This window comes from Octodon degus, unplaced genomic scaffold, assembly GCF_000260255.1.
Source record: "Octodon degus isolate 3935 unplaced genomic scaffold, OctDeg1.0 scaffold00016, whole genome shotgun sequence".
Taxonomy (NCBI): domain Eukaryota; kingdom Metazoa; phylum Chordata; class Mammalia; order Rodentia; family Octodontidae; genus Octodon; species Octodon degus.
In genome coordinates, this window is record NW_004524592.1 from 7,062,678 (window position 1) to 7,080,080 (window position 17,403).

Genomic DNA, 17,403 nt, shown 5'->3' on the forward strand with positions numbered 1-17,403 from the left:
TGGTCTATACACTAGGGATATAGTGTGACCATCACAAGCAGGAACTCTATCCAAGGAGCTCTGTTCAGGTGTGCATTATAGGCAACCAGCACACAAACATGATACTTCAGAATGCGATAAGTGCTGAGGGAAACAAAAAGGAAGTAGGATAATACACCCATGGCATAAAAATAGTTGAGGAAGAACTTTTTAAGGTGTTGGCATATGAGTTGTGAGGGAATTGATGAGAAAGACATGCTCATGTACAACTATGGGGTAGAGGGTGGGAGTAGTTAAAAATGCCATCAAACATGGAAGAGTTAGTGACCCAGTCTCCATAGGAAGGATGGGGTGAAACCTTTATGCAAATGATGAGAGTGAAGTTGGAGTTTGAACTATGAGAGGAAGATGGAAGAGACAGGAGGGCAGGGCAGAGAGCAGGAGTATGTTCAGGGAAGGGCTCCAAACTGGATCACCATGGAAGTCAACTTTTTCTCCATATTTCAACATGTGGTATTGAGCAAAAAGGGAAGTAGTACAACTGCTCAACTGTTATTAGGATGCCAAATGGCCCCTGCAGCTGGATCATGAGGTGGGCAGTAGAGATTGACAGTTGGCATATCAAGAAAAGAATTTAAGCTCTAGATCATGCTTGACCTTATATACAGTGTTTAATATGTTCGGCATTATTTTGAGGCAGGTGAAGAACCACTGACTTTTGAGTAAAGGATATATGAATATTGATGGTTTTGAAGGAATGTGTATCAGTTTAGTAAAAACTAGAACTTTCAGTACCTTGGCTTGTAAGGTCATGCAATTTCAAGAACTCTAGTCTATGGGAATGTCACTGGAAGCCTCAACTCTATCTGTCCTGAGCCCCAGCACTAGCTTCCTGCTTACCTTGATCCTGTGTACCAGAGGAGCGAACAGAAACACAAAGAGCTCTACGGTGGCCATGGAGTTCTGGAAGATTTTCCTTCTGCTGTTCTCTTCTTCATCATTAGAGCCACTTTGGCAGGGCTGCCCCGGGGAACCCTGGTTTTCAATCTGGTGGATGAATGCACTGCTACTGCCACCCCAGCTGGACCCTCGGTCTGTGCCCCCAAACCGCTCACTGTTGCAGTCTTGGGGGGCCTCCAGGAGCATCCAATGCAAGGTGTGCAGGAGTTTTGTCTCAGCAACACCCAGTTTATCCTGATGGCCTGCACAGAAAAACCACAAAGCCAGGTAAAGGCAAACTCTGAGATGAACAATGGATTTCAACTTTTGATCTGGCAAAAACTTTGCTCTGTGCCCCAATTCCCCAGAAGACACTAATATTTCCCTATAGTACTAGCAACAACTGCTGGCAAGGCTCATTCTTGCTTTTTTGGGGGGAGGCGGGGGCTTTCTTTTGGCTGTAATCCTTACAGTATAATCTATGAGAATCAGATCCCAGATATGCCACTAAATAGGCAGCATGGTGCAAAAGTATGGGGTCTGAAGATAATGAGTATTCTATTTTGGACAACAGAGTCTGAAAGGGCCCTTTATAAAGGTAGCATTTGAGCAGAGAACTTCATGACAGGAGCAGAAGAAACAGAGAAGACTGCATCTTCTAATGTGAGGTAGATGGCTAGGCACATTTCCAGTGATTAAAAACAATTTGCAAAATAATCTTTATGTATGTGCAAACATACACATACACACACATGCACACTCACTTACTCACAACATTACACAGCTGGGGAAATATCTGCAGTGAATATGCCAAAGAGAAAATCCTTGGCTTTGGCTTACCTGTAAGACTTTAGTGTCTAAGAAATATTCAAGTATTGCTAGTTAAGAAATAAAAAGCAAGACAACCAGTTCCCCCTTTGGTATGGTGGAAATTATGATAGCAGTAAGGCAAGGGCAACTGTGAGAGCTGAATGACGCCGTGTGTGCATGGTGCCTGGGACCACTGTGAATTCCCACTGCATGCTGTTCTCAGGCGTGTTTGATATAAAGGGCAATGGTGCTATAAACAGGCAATGCAGGAGCACCAACCTAGCTTGTTCCTGTTCGACAGGAGGGTTGCCGTGCAGTGGAGAACATGCGGCAGAGCTGCTTGCACCAGTTCCCATCTGGAAATGCTCTGGATGGCTTCGGATAGGGCAGGAGAAAGGCCGTGCAATTTGTTTTCTACAAGCACTCGTTCAAAGGACTGTAGGTTAAAAAAAAAGGCACGTGAAAAAGGGACTGGACATTCTGATTGGTAAAAACTGTACATCGAGGTCCCATAGACGATTCAAATCACTAGGTCAAATTCTTTAAGACGCACTCACATTGCGCGCCATGTGTATGTTGGCCTTTAGTGGGTCACTTATAATTTCTTTTTGTTGTTCATTTGCAGGCCTCTGATCCAAAATGTATGACTTGAATTACTAAGCAATCCTATTTCTGTCAAAATAAGCTTGCTCTAACAAAGACTCTAAGCACTATACTCCCATGAGATGTTTTTTAATATAATATTTGTAGAACATTGAGTCATCCAAAGGGGCTGTCACAATTGCAGACCAAAATGAAATGTGATCCACAAAACTGTCTTAAGGGAGGGAATTTATGTCAGTATGTTCAGCATATATTAACTAAGACAGGACTCTCAAGAAATCTGATTTTGAAGTTCTTGATTTATTCCATGTCTCAAGCCTTGATCCGACACACAACACTCCTTAACCTAATGTCTGGAAAAATTAGAGCACACTTACTACTTACTATTTGTTGAGTACAGAAAGAGAAAGGGAGAGAAAAAAAGAAGGGAATAAGGAGACTTGCTGCCTGCTAAATCTCCTTGCTCTGCCAAGGGTGCTTTTTCTGAGACTAAAGCACCCTAGAACAAAAATGAGTTGGTCCTACTCAAATTTTTTTAAGGGTGGAAAAGAATGTCATTACATGGTACTGAAGAAAGGAAAACTATGAAATATTAGAATAGTAGGAACGTGGTTGGCACTGATGTACCAAATCATCAAGGAAATTGCAAAATTATCTTCCCGAAAGATCAAAATACTACAAGTCTTAATTGTTCTCATGGTATTACCAAATGTTTGTTTTGTGCTACTAGGCTATTTATGAAACAGACACGGTTTATTATTATTATTCAATGAAAATTATTTACCTTTTTACTCAAAAAGTTCACCTTTATTTAATTTAATTTTTTTGTGGTACCAGGAACTGAACTTAGAACCACATGCTTGTCAGGCAGGCCCTTAAGTCGCGGAGCTATCTCCCCAACCTAGTTCACCTTTATAAAGTCAAGGTACGCTGAAGTTTTGGTGAGGAATACACTCAGATGTAATCTTTCTTTTTTCTTTTAAGAAATTAAATAGAAGCCTTTAGATATGCTGGTAAAATTTAAATGTATTTAAATTCCTCAGTGCTTATATATCTAAGTGTCATTAAATAAAGGGTGACCAAAAGATTAGAAAGAATTTATACAACCTAATGGATACAGTGAAGAGGATCAGTTCTGTACTTCATACTCTCAAGGAGTTTTGGGAAGTTGATATAATTTTCTTCTCAAATGTTACTAATGTTTCTTTTTCATGATTTTTACATACTGGAAATTGTTTTCTATACTGATATCTGCATACCTTTATCCATATCTATCTACCTAACACAAATATAATTTAACAACTTCATATTTTTTGACTACATTAAAATATTAGCTGGGTGTGGTGGCACTTGCCTGTAATCCCTGCACTCAGGAGGCTGACAGGAGGATCCCTGTGAGTTAGAGATCAGCCTGGGCTACAAAGTGAGCTCAAGGCCAGCCTGAGCTGCATAGTGAGACCTTGTCTCAAAAAGGCAAAATAATAATAATAATAATAATAATAATAATAATAATAAATCAGACATAATAAAGTCATGGATGATTTTTAATTCCACTAACAGGTCCTTACAAGAAATTTATATTTTAAAAATATCTCTGTGATGTTAAAAGATAGAAGACTCAAAACAAATTCCTATTGAGTGTATGTGTGTGCGCGTGTGTGCACGCTCATTTAACTCTCCAGTTGGCTTCCATTGCAACTTAAGACTCTAACCAAAAAGATGTAAATAGGTAGGTTTCTGCTTTTACATTATACCACATACAATGAAAAGACATTTGTGAAAGGTCCAAATTTTGATGCAGTCTGTTAAAGTTCAATTTTTCTTCATGATTTCATCTTATTATCTCAGTAAAATAGGAATCTTCAATGCTGTGGGATTCATTTAGACTCTCACACACATTATTCATTTCACATTGTTTATTTTGTATACACATTAATAAAATTGTTCCCTCAGTTATTTTATATCATTCATTTTCTGATTTGAAAACCACATGCAAAATCTGAACTTCCAGATGTCTATTATTGGTATGCTTATAGGTACTCCTCCTATGAATGTGCACTATATAATGGCCTCAGTTTTGTTGATTCACGGTTTGACTTTCCACCTTTGCCCTGAAAGGTCTTCTACCACCTGACTCAGTTATCACTGTGCCCTCCCTTCTACTGTTCAATCCCTTCCCACCTTTCATTCATTTCCCACTGGGGGCATAGGTCCTTTAACCTACAGTTCTCTCTGCAATCTCAATGCCAAGGTATTCCCAGTTCTCTGTCTTTCCTCTTGCCCAAGCATGACTTCAGGAACTAAGCTTTATCCACCCCCTGCTTAATAATTAAAACCCCTATCATAGTGATTCCTAACATTTATTGCTTAATTTTTCTACATAGTGCTTATCACCATCTGGTTCACTTTGTACTTTACTTACCTATTTGTCTGTGGCCTGTGTGCCTCTTACTAGACTGTAACACCAAGTTTGTATCTTCTTGGCTCTATTCCAGGAGTATAGTTGTGCACTGCACATGGTAGGTGCTCGATAATATTGGCCGAGTGGATTAATAATGTACAGTCAGTATGATTTAGTCTTTCTTTGGATTCAAATTACAACACAGACTATGAAAATGATCATTAAATGGTAAAAATCACATACCACACAAGAAGCTTCATATTGCTTCCCCAATTTAGGCCTCAAAAAAGCACTGAAAAATTAATAAGAAATATTTGTTACAAACACGAGTAAATTTCCTTTTAAAGCACCCTCATGACATGAAAAAGACATGATGCTATGCAGCTCAAATTTTAAGCTTCCTTATAGCTTGTTAATGACAAGGTGCTGAACACCTGACGATGTTTGCTTTTACATATGTAATTACATATATTAAAAAAAGATAATTTTCCATATCCACTGTTATTCTGAAGACTTTTACCTAGCCCAATTCTAAACCACCAATGGTCAGAAGTGGTGCATCACTCATGTGTAGGGCCATAAGAAAAACTGAACAGAAACCGTGCTGGGAATCGTGATTTCCACAATCTAATGTCTTATCTGATATATATCTAATAATAATAATAGTAACAATAATAATAAATTTTGTTCACTGTTTATTACAATAGGTTTCAGACTTGTCTGGGAGAACAAATCCCTTATCAAACATCTTCCTCAGGAGCTTTAGCCAGAGAGATTATGCTAGTTGAATCTGAGCAAAAATGGTTAACAAGTGGGCACTGCAGATATCCGCCAAACAGGAGCTGGAAAAACAACAGGTCACCGGGCTGGAATTACAGCAGGAGCGGAGAGGGAATCGGACGCAGGAGCCCAACCAGTCATAATTATCTTCCCTGGCTCCCTGCCCCCTCCTTCAGCCGCTCTGCCCTCCCCCACAACCCTCAGAAAAATGTACATATTCATTCCCAAACTGCCAATCTGCTTGTCCTCAAACTTCACCAAAATATTTTAAATGCGCGTTTTCAAGCGGACGTGGAGGGTTGTTTTTCCAGGCGCAGAGGGGAGCTCCAGGCTGCGGCGCGGCCTCGCCGGCAACCCCAGAGCGCCCGGCCCGGGCGGCGCGCGCGCCCTCTGCGCCCCTCACCTGGTCTGGCGCCACAGGAAGGTCTGGATGGGCAGGGGGACGCCGCGGCCGCCGTCCTGCTCCTGGCCCTCGGAGCTTTTTCTCTTCACCATGATGGTGGCTCCGGGGAGTCCTCCCGCAGGACCCAGCGCGGGCTCTTCGCCGGCCGCTGCCGCCTCCTCCCGCCGCCCGCCCCAGCTCTCATGCGCTCCTTCTCCGAGGCAGAGCCGGCTCTCTCCGCCCCGCTCCCCCGTCTCGCTCCCCTTCCCCGAGCCCGCCCCGCGCGTGGAACATGGCTGCGCGGGCAGGGGAGGGCTGCGGGCGCTGCGCGGCGGGCAGGGGCGCGCTCCAAGGAGCTCAACGCCGCGCCCCCGCGCGCGCTCCGCGCTTTCAGCACCACCTACTGTGGACAGCGGCCCGCATCGGTCCCGGACCCAGAGGCGGCGTGGGGGCGCTGTGGCCCGCAGGGGCCACGCTCTGCGTGGTGCGCGCGCGGCCTCTGCGGACCCGGCACCTGGCGTCCTCCGCGGTCAGCTGCACCCCGAGGGTGTCCCCTGTCCTGCTTCCCAAGCTCTGCATCGAAGAGCTGTCACCGTCCGGGGAGGAGGAGCTTGGGAGAGCCGCAGAGCGGTCCCTACCCTGGCATCGTTCGCACCCCTAGCAAGGAGGTCAAAAGTCCACCCTCAGGGTAGCTGGAGGAGCGCAGGAGGGTCATGAACGGTGCAAATCGGGAAGCGACGCAGCTTGGCAAGTGAGAGGAAGTTTCAAAGTCCTCGGACATGAGAATTTGTTTTAAAAGTGGTAACCACAAGAAGTTAACCTTGCTTGTATTGCCAAAGCAGGACCTGGAAGAGCCAAGACTATCCAACTGTGGGTATCAGTTAATTACAAGCTGAGGAAGAACGTTTGAATGATGCCGTGGGGAAATGTGGTTTGCAACAGTCCATTAAATGCACTTAGGTGATCCTATTCACTTCAGTGATCTCTGCCACTTGCCTTTGGTTGTAATAATCAAATACCTATATAGTTTATAGTTAAATTTCGTTGACATGCATTGCCTAGCAATAAAACAAGGAGGGGTAAGATGAGGTGAGGTGGGGTGATGCTGTCTGATTAGAAAACCAAAGTGGTGGATCCATCTACAATCAATCAAAACAAATATAGTCCTGCACCTTTTAAACAGGTACTGGTGTAACCAAGAAAATGAAGTATCAGACCCCACGCTTTTATCTTAAAGGGTTGAAAACAATATCCCAGGCACAATTTACAACACGTGAGTCTCATCCAGATAAATAAAAAAGTATGTGGTCTATATCCATATCCATACTTTTCATTCTCTTGAATTCATATTTTAATATGAAAATTTAAAATGGATCTTGAAACAAAAAAGATAGAGTTTAAATACAACCTTCAATGCATATTTATGAAATGCATTTTATGTACCAGGCACTTGCTGTACTGACTTCTGCTCATAAGGAACTCATAATACTGAAGGGAATGCAGACACATGAAGAAGAGAATTCTATGGGAAAGGCGAACACATGCTCAGTAAGGAGCAAAAGAACAAGACAGAAAACATAGGAAGGGATCAAATTTTTAAAAGGCTTAGACAAAAAATGAGCTACTATGTTGGGATAAGAAGCTGCTAACCACTGTGATTTCATGTGAATGTGATTCCTATGACAAGAATAAAGAGGTTGTTTAAAACAGGCAAAAGCTATAGATAGGAACACTACTTTGGAGACTAGAGAAATATTCTATGAGATCCTGAATCAAGGTCAATATTGCAGAATACAAATAAGGATGTGAGTTTGCATGATGTTGCAGAAGTCAAGTTGGGAACACTTGACAACCAAGTGGGCATGGGGAGACCAAGGTACAAGAATGCTAAGTTCTAGCCCAGCGTGGATATTTTTTTCCAGCATAGGAAATTTAAGGTAGTAACTTAGGAAGACCATGCCCCCGAGTTTTTTAAAAATCATAATCAAAAGAAGGAAGGAAGGAGGGCTGGAGGTAAGACCATGGAAGTAGATAAAATCCAGGCAAATACAGAGAAGAATAGAAGAAAACGTCCAGCTTGGGTGTATGGGGGACGTCCAGCTTGGGTGTATGGGGGACATCAGCTTAGACTATTGTCCAAAAAGCTGTTGTCAAGAAGTCACAGCATAAGACAGGATAGTGAGGTGTGTAGAATTCTAAAATGACCTCCAATAGGCCCACTCGCTTGGGGTAGACACACACACAGACACACACATACACACACACCCCACAACTGCCACCACCACACACCCCTCCTAGTTATCCAAAAGATCTTCCTCTGGGTGCTGCTATGAAGTGACTTATAAATCTTCTCAAATTAAAATGTAATATATTGTATTTCTTAGGGAAGTTTCAGGTTTACAGGGAAAATGAACAGATGAAATGGCATCCCCATATAATACCTGTCCTCTATCCTGCCCACAATTTCTCCTATGATCCCTTTTCACTGATATGGTATATTTGTTATTGATGAAACAATATGATACATTATTAACTGCAGTTAGGGTTCATTGTGTTTTATGATTCTGTAGGTTTTGCCAAATAATGTCATGTATTGATCAGTATGGTATCCTGCAGAATAATTTCATTGCCCTGAAAATTCACAGCCACAATCCTCTTTTCCTTTCTTCTCCTGCCCCTGGCAACCACTGATCTTCCACTGTCTCAAGTGTTTGCCTCTTCCAGAATATCCTATGTTTAGTATCATTCAATATATAGTTTTTCAGATAGGCTTTTTCACTTAGCAATTCCTATTTCACTTTTCTTCATACTTTTGGTAGCTCAATAGCTCATTTCTTTTTAATTCTGAGTTGATGTTTCACTGTATGGGACATATCACTTTTGGCTTATCTACTCACCTACTTTGGAATCACATCTTGATTGCTTCCACTTTTTGACAACTATGAATAAAGCCACTACAGATGTTCATATGCAAGATCTCTGTGTGGATATAAAAATTCAGTTTATTTGGTTAAGACTGATTTCTGGACTATATGATAAGACTATGATTAGTTTTGTAAGAAATTGTCAAGCTGACTTCCCAAATGGGAAATTAAATAAAGATGTCACACTTACAGGCAAGAACTTAAGAGTCATTAAAGAAAAAAACCTAAACATATTTAGAAGGGAGATAATTAATGAACAAGATTCTTAACATTTTCCTTTTAGAAAAAAGTGCAGCTTGTTTAATGTTCATTTAATTTTTCATAAACACACTCATTAGGACTGAAGGAAATCTGACTCTTCTCAAGGTGAAAATAAATTATAAAAAATGCCCTTAGAGTGATGTTGTTTGTTTCCAAAGACTATTGATATGTGAGAACAATGTTAAAATAACAATAAAAGTGAGATACTTTGGAGGGAAATTTATGGATAAGGATAGAACTGTAATCCTCAGATTATCTTGGGTAAAAACTATAGCTGCAAGTATGGTTGGAGAGTATCCTTGGGACAAACGAGAGGGCACACACTCCTGGTGAACAGTTGGATTGATCGTCTTTGGATGGAGAAATAATTCTCCATGGTGGGAGAATTTAAATATGGTGGGAAATTTAAAAAGAACAGTAAAGGCCAAGTTAACAGGCAAACAGAATATATGAGAATTTGTCCTTGTTGAGATATATGAGCTGTGAAGGAATTTGGAAGGTCATTGTCTAAAAATGATATTTGATAGGGAAGGAGTAAAGCATTTGCTAGAACATTAATGGTAGGGAGAGCATATTTAATGCTTTTTATGCGTAAAGCTCTGTTTTAAATATATCAGTCAGCTGAGAGAAAAATCTACATTTAATAGGAAGAAAGCTGAGATAAAGAAAAGTTATATAACTTACTCAAGGTTACACAATACATGATGGGGTAAATAGGGAAGTTGGAATCTAAAGTTCTGTCCCAACTGTATTACAGTGCTCACCATTATGCAGTTCTGAGAGTTGGAAGTGCTATGAGTCAGGCAAATGGAAGCTGCTCAAGGCCATAGAAAGGGATTGTGCTGTTAATAACAGGGGTGGAAAAAGAGCTAATGTCCCTTTCCATTCCTGAGCACCCTTGAGGCAATGAGTCAGCTGAGGGTGGAAGAAATCTATAATAAGAACTGTCAAGATCAGTTTTCAAAATAACATTTTAAGGAAGAATCAATACTGCCATTATGGTTCACTCTCTCCTCATACACTCACCACAATTCCCAACCTTTTATTTTAGCCTTTGGAAAGAAACTTCCCCTTCTAAATGTTTTATCTACACTGCCTTCTTTTATACATTTCAATTTAAGTGAACACCACTGGAATAAAATCAAGAACCAGTTCATCTAGTGAGTTGCACAACTCTAGCCAATAAGCCAGCTTCATCTGAGTCACTGCGTGTTGCTGTCCTCTCACTGTGCAGAGATGGCGTCGGATGTGGAGCTTTCCCAGAGATGGCACCCGGTGATGGGCTAGCACTAGGCCAGGAGAGAAAACAGGTCACTAAATCTTCAGAAACCTGTGAAAGTAAACCACAAGATCCAGACTGATGTAGCTAAATGAAAATTACCCTGAAAGTTATTTTCTCTGTCTAATGGAAGTGTCTATTTCGATAGTGGCCAGATGCCAAGTTACCAGATGTGTAGAAAAATAAACATGTTTAGTAGATAAGGTGAGCAGAGGGGAAGGCGAGCAGAGGAGAACTCTGGCTGAGTTTTACACAAGATTGCTGCAGTAAGCAGAATCTGGACTGCTGTATAAGTGTGTGAGAGCCAGCACTAATATGAGCACTCATAGTAATTAATAAAAACAGTTTTGGAAAAGAGCCCTCCATTACTCAGTGGCAATCCATTAAGTTGAAGGTGAAGTGTGACCGCCATGTCATGTGTCTATCAGTTAGAAGTGGATGATAATTGCATCAAAGCTGCGGTATTGGAGATGGAAGGGAAAGATCATCCCCACAATGTGAAGTGGATCTGCCCCAAGTGTCTTAATCATCCTTACCCCAAATAATTGATCTGTCTACTGCCTCCAAGTGGTCAGAACAAAGGCCAAAATCTATACTCTACACTTAGGTAAGCTCCCTATTGCAGTTTGCCAGCGTCCCAAGATCTGACTTCATTTCATGTGGTGCTTCCTGGAGCAGTTTTTTCTAGATAGCTTAGCCTTCTGAGAATGTTGCATTGTTGGTCTTTTCCCCCCATACCTTCTTGTGGTTGAGTGCTAGCTCCAATGCAACCTCCTCTTCTAAGGCTGTTTATTTACCTGTCTAAAATGGTCCTCCCTGTTCTGCTTCAGAAATGTTGTAGAAGGGGCAAGGGGGAGGGAGAGTGAGGTGGGGCTTGGCCCGATCAGGCAAGAGGCTCCAAATAGGCTCAGGTGGAAAAACCAAGATGCCATGGTGGCTGCCCTCCAGGGAGATTACTTGCGACCCTTGGGCACTTTGGGGACACTGGATGTGGCTAGCTTCTTCACCTTCTTGGCCCAGGTGGCCTTGGTGGCCTCCACCTTGAATGTACTTGCTGGGCTTCCTGAAAGCATTCTGCACCTCCCTCCCACCATGGACCAGGGTGCCTTTGGGGCCTTCTGCAAGGTGGACTGTGGTGCAGGGTGGCCGCCCAGGTCCACACCGCTCTCTGCCTCCATTCAGTTTCTTTCTTTCTTTTTTTTTTTTTTGGAAGCTCGAAATGCCTTTAGGGCATTTCTCGTTTGCAATGACTCTCTGGTTTGGAACCCCAGAAGCTTGAGCTTCAGGGCTTTGTTTAAGCAGGCACTTAAACAACTGAGCTGCTGGGCAGGTCCCCTCCATTCAGTTTCTTGAGGCTTAACTTGAACCAGCCCTTGGCCCTGGTGCCCTTCACCTGCAACAGGGTATTGTTCTGCATCAGCACCTTCTGGAGTACTTGAGAAACCATGTCCCACAAGCCACCCTGAGGACCATGCAAGTGGGATGTAGGCACAGCCTGACTTCATTATGATCACAGTGTCTCTACTGTTGTTCCCAATACAGACTCCCAACTGAGACTGCGCCTCGGTCCCAGGTCTCCTTATCTGCATATGAGGGCGCCTTTGGATCCATGTGACCCTGAGTCCAGTGACAACGTCAAAGACATCATCAGATTCCCTGAAGACTTTTGAAGATTGGGCTGGGAGGACTATGATCTGTGAGGAGAAAGAGGGCACAGTGGTACAGGGCTCATGTGCAGGTCAGGCAGTGGGACTTCAGGGTCCGAGGCCACACAGCTTGGTGGTGCAGGGCCCAGGGGAGCTGCCTTTGGGATTTGGAAGCTGAGTGGTTTCATGCCTCTGGGCTTATTATGCACCTGGAGACATCAAGGCCTGAGGGAGGCAAGAAGAGGCCAGAACTTGGGCTGGGATCCTGCCACCTTTCAGGGATTCCAAGCCCCGAGCACCTGGTGGTTTTGTTCCTCACCACCCCAACAAGGGAAATAGAGAACAGAGAGATGCTAAGTGGTCAATGAGAAATGTCAAAATATGTAGTAAAAAAGAAGAGCAAATGGGAGTGGCCCAGAAATAGCCAAGACCAGCACTGAAGTTGCCCTGTGCCAGGCCGGCCAGCCAGGGATGCCCGTGAGCACAGTCCAGGGTGCTGTGGCTGAGCCTTCCCTCTGCTGAGCCTGGGACTCCTGACACCATCCATGCATGAATGATGTGTGGGTGGCTCCTGGGACAGCTGTCTCCTGTCATGGGTACTAGGGATGCTGAAAACTCACTGAACATTCTAGCCAAAGACATGGGACTGTGATCTACTCCCTGTCCTATGCTGTACTGTCCAGCCCAGTGGTTCTTGTCCACCCTCCCCCGAGCCTGTCCCCTGACCCACCCCACCACCTGCTGCCCACACTCCCTATGCCACCTGCTCCTCCTCCCCACCCTAGGGCCTTTGCACCCCAGTGTCCATAGTAGGGGCACAACTGGCTCTTCCTGTGCCCAAGGAGCTCCTAAAACTCAGCTGGACTCAGATTGGCTTTCTTCATCCTCCTGACTACACTTGTCTGGGACTCCCCTACTGTCGCTCTCATTTTTTTTTTTTTAATGTTCAGATCCCAGGACCAGACCTTGGCCTTGCCTTGGTGGATGCACGCTGTGTGGTCTGCAGGTGCCTAGGACACATAGAACTCTTAGGAGTGAGGCTGGGTCTGTCTGGTCCCTGTTGTGCTTCCAACACTGGGCATGAGGTATCAGAGCAACAGGTGTGCAGTCACATCTGTGACCCCCAACCCAGACTGGACAGAAGGGCACTATGGGGTGCCAGGGTTATGTTACCAGCATATCTTTAAGGCGATGCTGAGCTAAGCCCTGTGTCTGTGGTGCAACATTAACTTTCCATCTGGAAGCTACAAGAACTATACAAAACATCAGGAAGAAACCTAAGTGCTGGCCCTGATTCCCCCATCCCAACAGTACACCAGAACTCCCTTTTTGTAGGAACACATCTTGGTATTATTCTGAACTTGATCACTGACCCTAGTTAGCCTGTACATACTTGCTAATTCTGCCTGAACTGTTTATAATTTTTAAAATCATTTTTATGTGTTATTATTATTATTACTATCATTTTAAAGACTGTCTACTAAGTAGCTCAGGCTGATCTCAAACTCACTAAGTAGCCCAGGTTGGGTTTGATGATCCAGCTGCTTCAGACTTCTGAGTGCTAATGGGACTGCTTTTTCTCCCAGCTGGTGGTACAGTTTTCTCTTAGATTCATCTGCTGGCCTCATGCAATGTGATCAATAAAATATTTTTTTGTCCCTTGAAAAAAATCGAAAAAGAAATGTTTAGTAATTCTTCTGTTTTTTTAATTTATAGTTCATAACTCTGAATATGCCATACTTGTTTTCTTTTAAGGTTTATCAGTGTTCAGCCTGAATAAAAAATAGAATAGAAAAATAATTTCTTAAGTATTTAGAAATAAGTCCAATAAAAATTACTAAACAATCTCTGGGTGAAAACAGTAAAGCAAGTTGTCTAAAGGTATACAGACTTACAAAAATACTGTGTTCTTGGTAGGGAGATTTATTTTAATTAAGTTACTTACTTACTCTTTGTTTTTGTTTTTTCGGTACTGGGGATCGAAATCAGGACCTTGTGCTTGCCAGGTGGGTGCTTATGCTGCTGAGTCATACCCCCAGCCCCTTAATGTTTGACTCCAATCTTAGTTCAAGATTTTTTATAGCATCCTAAAAAGTTATTTCTCAAATTCATATGGAATAGCAAAGAGCTAAGACGAGCCAAAATATGTATGAAAAAGAAGGAAATGGTTGAGGATTGCATGTACTTATTCCTACATGCTATAGTAGAGATTTCTTTATATTCTGCATAACACTGTGTAGTAATTAAGGCAATGTGAATGAGAATAGTATGGTGATTGAAATATTAATGAATGGAACAGGATAAATGTCCAATTAAGGAAATCATATGACACAGTGGGATACAATGTCTCTACTGAGAAAAGAGTAAATTGAAATTCATACCTAAAGAGCTAAATATAAAAAGTAAAGTCATTTAATTTTTGAAAGAATATATATATATATATATATATATATATTTTTTTTTTAAACCAGGGATCAAACTTGGGATCTTGTTCTTCCCAGGAAGACACATATACCTTAAGAGCTTGTTTGGAGGTTCTAGCAGGGGAGCGCAGCTATTCATAGACCCCTGACCGAGGAACGGTTCTCCTCTATCGGGGGTGGTCGTCCTCTTTGACCGAGTGCACATCTTTGGGAGGGACACATATGGATCGTTGAGGGAGGAAGGGGACACCTGCCTAGCCAGCCAGATCAGCCGAATCAACTCTGGCGATCAATGGGGTGACAGATGTCGTAGCCAGATCACCCTCACATCCAGACACTTATACCAACCACTGAGCTGGGATAATCCTCAGCTCAAGAAAATAAGTTTCTTACTGTCTGTGTTCTATAGATTCTTTGAGATTTTCTTATAAAAGACTGAAAATATTGAAGAATTCTAAAAATAATGTTAAAATATTAAATATCCTCTACAGTGAAAGATCATAAAAATGGAGGTATATCTCCTAGACTGAAAAATATATTTGCAATAACCTCAATAAACATAGAATTAGGATTTAGAATATATTACAATTATATTAAATAAAGGGAAAAAACTGAAAAATGAGTTTGTATTTTTTTGCATTTAGCAGTTTCTTAATTTTAATTAAAATACATTTTTCTATACACCAAGTAAAAACCACATACCAAAACAAATACACCCTCCCAAACTCATAAAAGACAAAGTAATCTTGAATTATGAAAATTGTAAAACTGATTGCCAAATAAAAATTTAAGAGAATTTACTGTTAGAATGTTTTGGCTCCACTAAAAATTAATGTACTTGAACTTTAAACAAAATTCACATTTTATTTAGATTGAAATAAACAATACAAAATTTTCTTCACCAAAAGTAACAGCAATATTTTCTGTATTATTTCTAGAGAAACCATAAAACATTCATTCTGTAGGTTTTCCAGGTTTTGTTTTTAAACCAAGCTGAGGCAGTAGATAGAGTTGTGGAAAAAGACGGAAGAAAATAGACATTTTAGATGCCTGTATGATGGCCTCTGATTCCATATGGACCATGAAGCAGAAGTATGAGTTCATATCTTAATGCAAACCTCACTAATCAGTATGTTCTGTGTCATTGATAAGCTTGAAGTTGGGAATCCAAACCATTCTATTCCTTTTCAGTTCTGTAAGATTAAACAAGTTTAAAACTCATAACATCCAGTTCTATTAAGAACATGTAGAACTACCAATGAGGATTTAATTTATAAAATGACTTAGAAAACAGTTTGCAAATCGTTAATAAAATTGAAATACGTGCTCACTTTAGTCTAATAATTCCCTTTGTAAGTAGAACCTGGGGGACTTATCACATATGTGCCCCAAAAGATAAGAACAACAAAGTTTGATCATGTTAACGTTTTAGAAATTATTCTGAAGATGCCATATGTCTTAGTTACTTTTCTCTCATTGCTGGGACAAAATACTCAACACTAAAAATTAAGGAAGGGAAGATTTATTTAGCTCCCATTTAGTGGAGGTTTCAGTCTATATTCTGCTGGCCCTAAAGCAGGGAGTCACATGAAAGAGGGTAGCCATTGATGGAGGTGGAAGACAGCAAAGAGCAAAGGGAAGGGCAGCAGCTGCAGCTTCTAGCAAGCCTCTGTCCCCTCTTCACATTGTAATGCAGATTACCTGCCCCAGGGCAGGGGTAGCACTCACACCCATAATCCCTGCATCAGACCATGAATTAATCACAAACTCTAGAAGCTGCACCATTGACTACTGAGGCTTTGAGGGAACACCTAGATGCAAACCATAATATTGTACATATCTATACATGGAAAAATTGAAAATAATCTATGACATTCATACAATGTGACAATATTAACATTTAGCATATATAAATTAGAGCTCTATGTATAAACACAGGGTAATTTTTATAATATACTATTAAGTGAACATAACAACATGCAGAATGATTTCATGATAAACTGCTATTTATTTACTGACACAGAATCTACAAACTGTGGTACAGGGTTTTAGGGTAAATCCTGAGGGGTTTGACTGACCTTGTCAGATACAAAAGTTACATTTCTTGTTATATAGGTCTTGCTTTACCTTGGTCTTAACCATCTAGCAGAAAAGTATCAAAATGAAGTATAAAAAATAAAGCCATATTAATATGCTGAGCTGTAAAAGGCTCAAGTCAACAACTTCAGACATTGCCAGTCTTACGGAAAACCCACTATTATTATAGACTACTAGACTATATTGGGATATTTTGCTGAATTCATGCACCTACAGTATTTAAATGACAATGAAATGCCCTTCTCTGACAAAACTAACCAAAAAATTGGAATAGAAATAAATGGCCATTTTGTATTGGTATACTCAAAATAGTTAGGATAGATACACAGCTGCATTCTCTTAATTCAATGAATAGAGAGGTTTGTTCCAATAGTGTTTGGGCAGGATATCATGTCTGCATCTTGTACAATGAATAATCACTAAGACAACAATATGCAATGTATTAATTATTGAAAATGTGCTAATAATCGGTTGTGAAACTGTCTCATTGCTGGAATTGGTGCATAAGAAGTTCATAAGAACTCATTTCCAGACACTGAAGAACAGTGACTCTGGAACCTGACTACTTGGGTTCAAGAACCAGCATTGGGCCTCCTAAGCTGTAGAAGTGTTGGGATTGTCATATAATATCTTGAGTCAGTTTTATTGTCTGAAGAACAAGAATAGAAGTAACCACTTCATAAGTCTATAGTGACAATTAGATGAGTCAAAATATTTTCTGGATACTACTATTGCATAAACAATGATTATGCTAAATTTTTTTCTTAAAAATTTATTTTTAATCATTTATTTATTTATTTATTTATTTGGTACAGAGTCTCCCCTTGCATCTTGGACTCATAGTGATCCTCCTGTCTCAGCCTCCCCAGAATTGGGATT

At 41.2% G+C, this 17,403-nt stretch overlaps 1 protein-coding gene across 1 annotated transcript in view; it reads right to left on the reverse strand.

Annotated features, from left to right (window-relative positions):
- Unc80 (unc-80 homolog, NALCN channel complex subunit) overlaps positions 1-6,077 on the reverse strand; it is a 270,597-nt gene extending 264,520 nt beyond the window's left edge. The window contains exons 1-4 of the mRNA XM_004626714.2: positions 5,916-6,077; positions 4,976-5,024; positions 2,008-2,164; positions 880-1,181 (exon numbers count right to left, since the gene is read on the reverse strand). Coding sequence (XP_004626771.1) covers positions 880-1,181; positions 2,008-2,164; positions 4,976-5,024; positions 5,916-6,007 — 600 coding nt within the window. The 5' untranslated portion in view covers positions 6,008-6,077. The remainder of the gene's footprint in view (positions 1-879; positions 1,182-2,007; positions 2,165-4,975; positions 5,025-5,915) is intronic.
- Between the last annotated feature and the right edge of the window lie 11,326 nt (positions 6,078-17,403).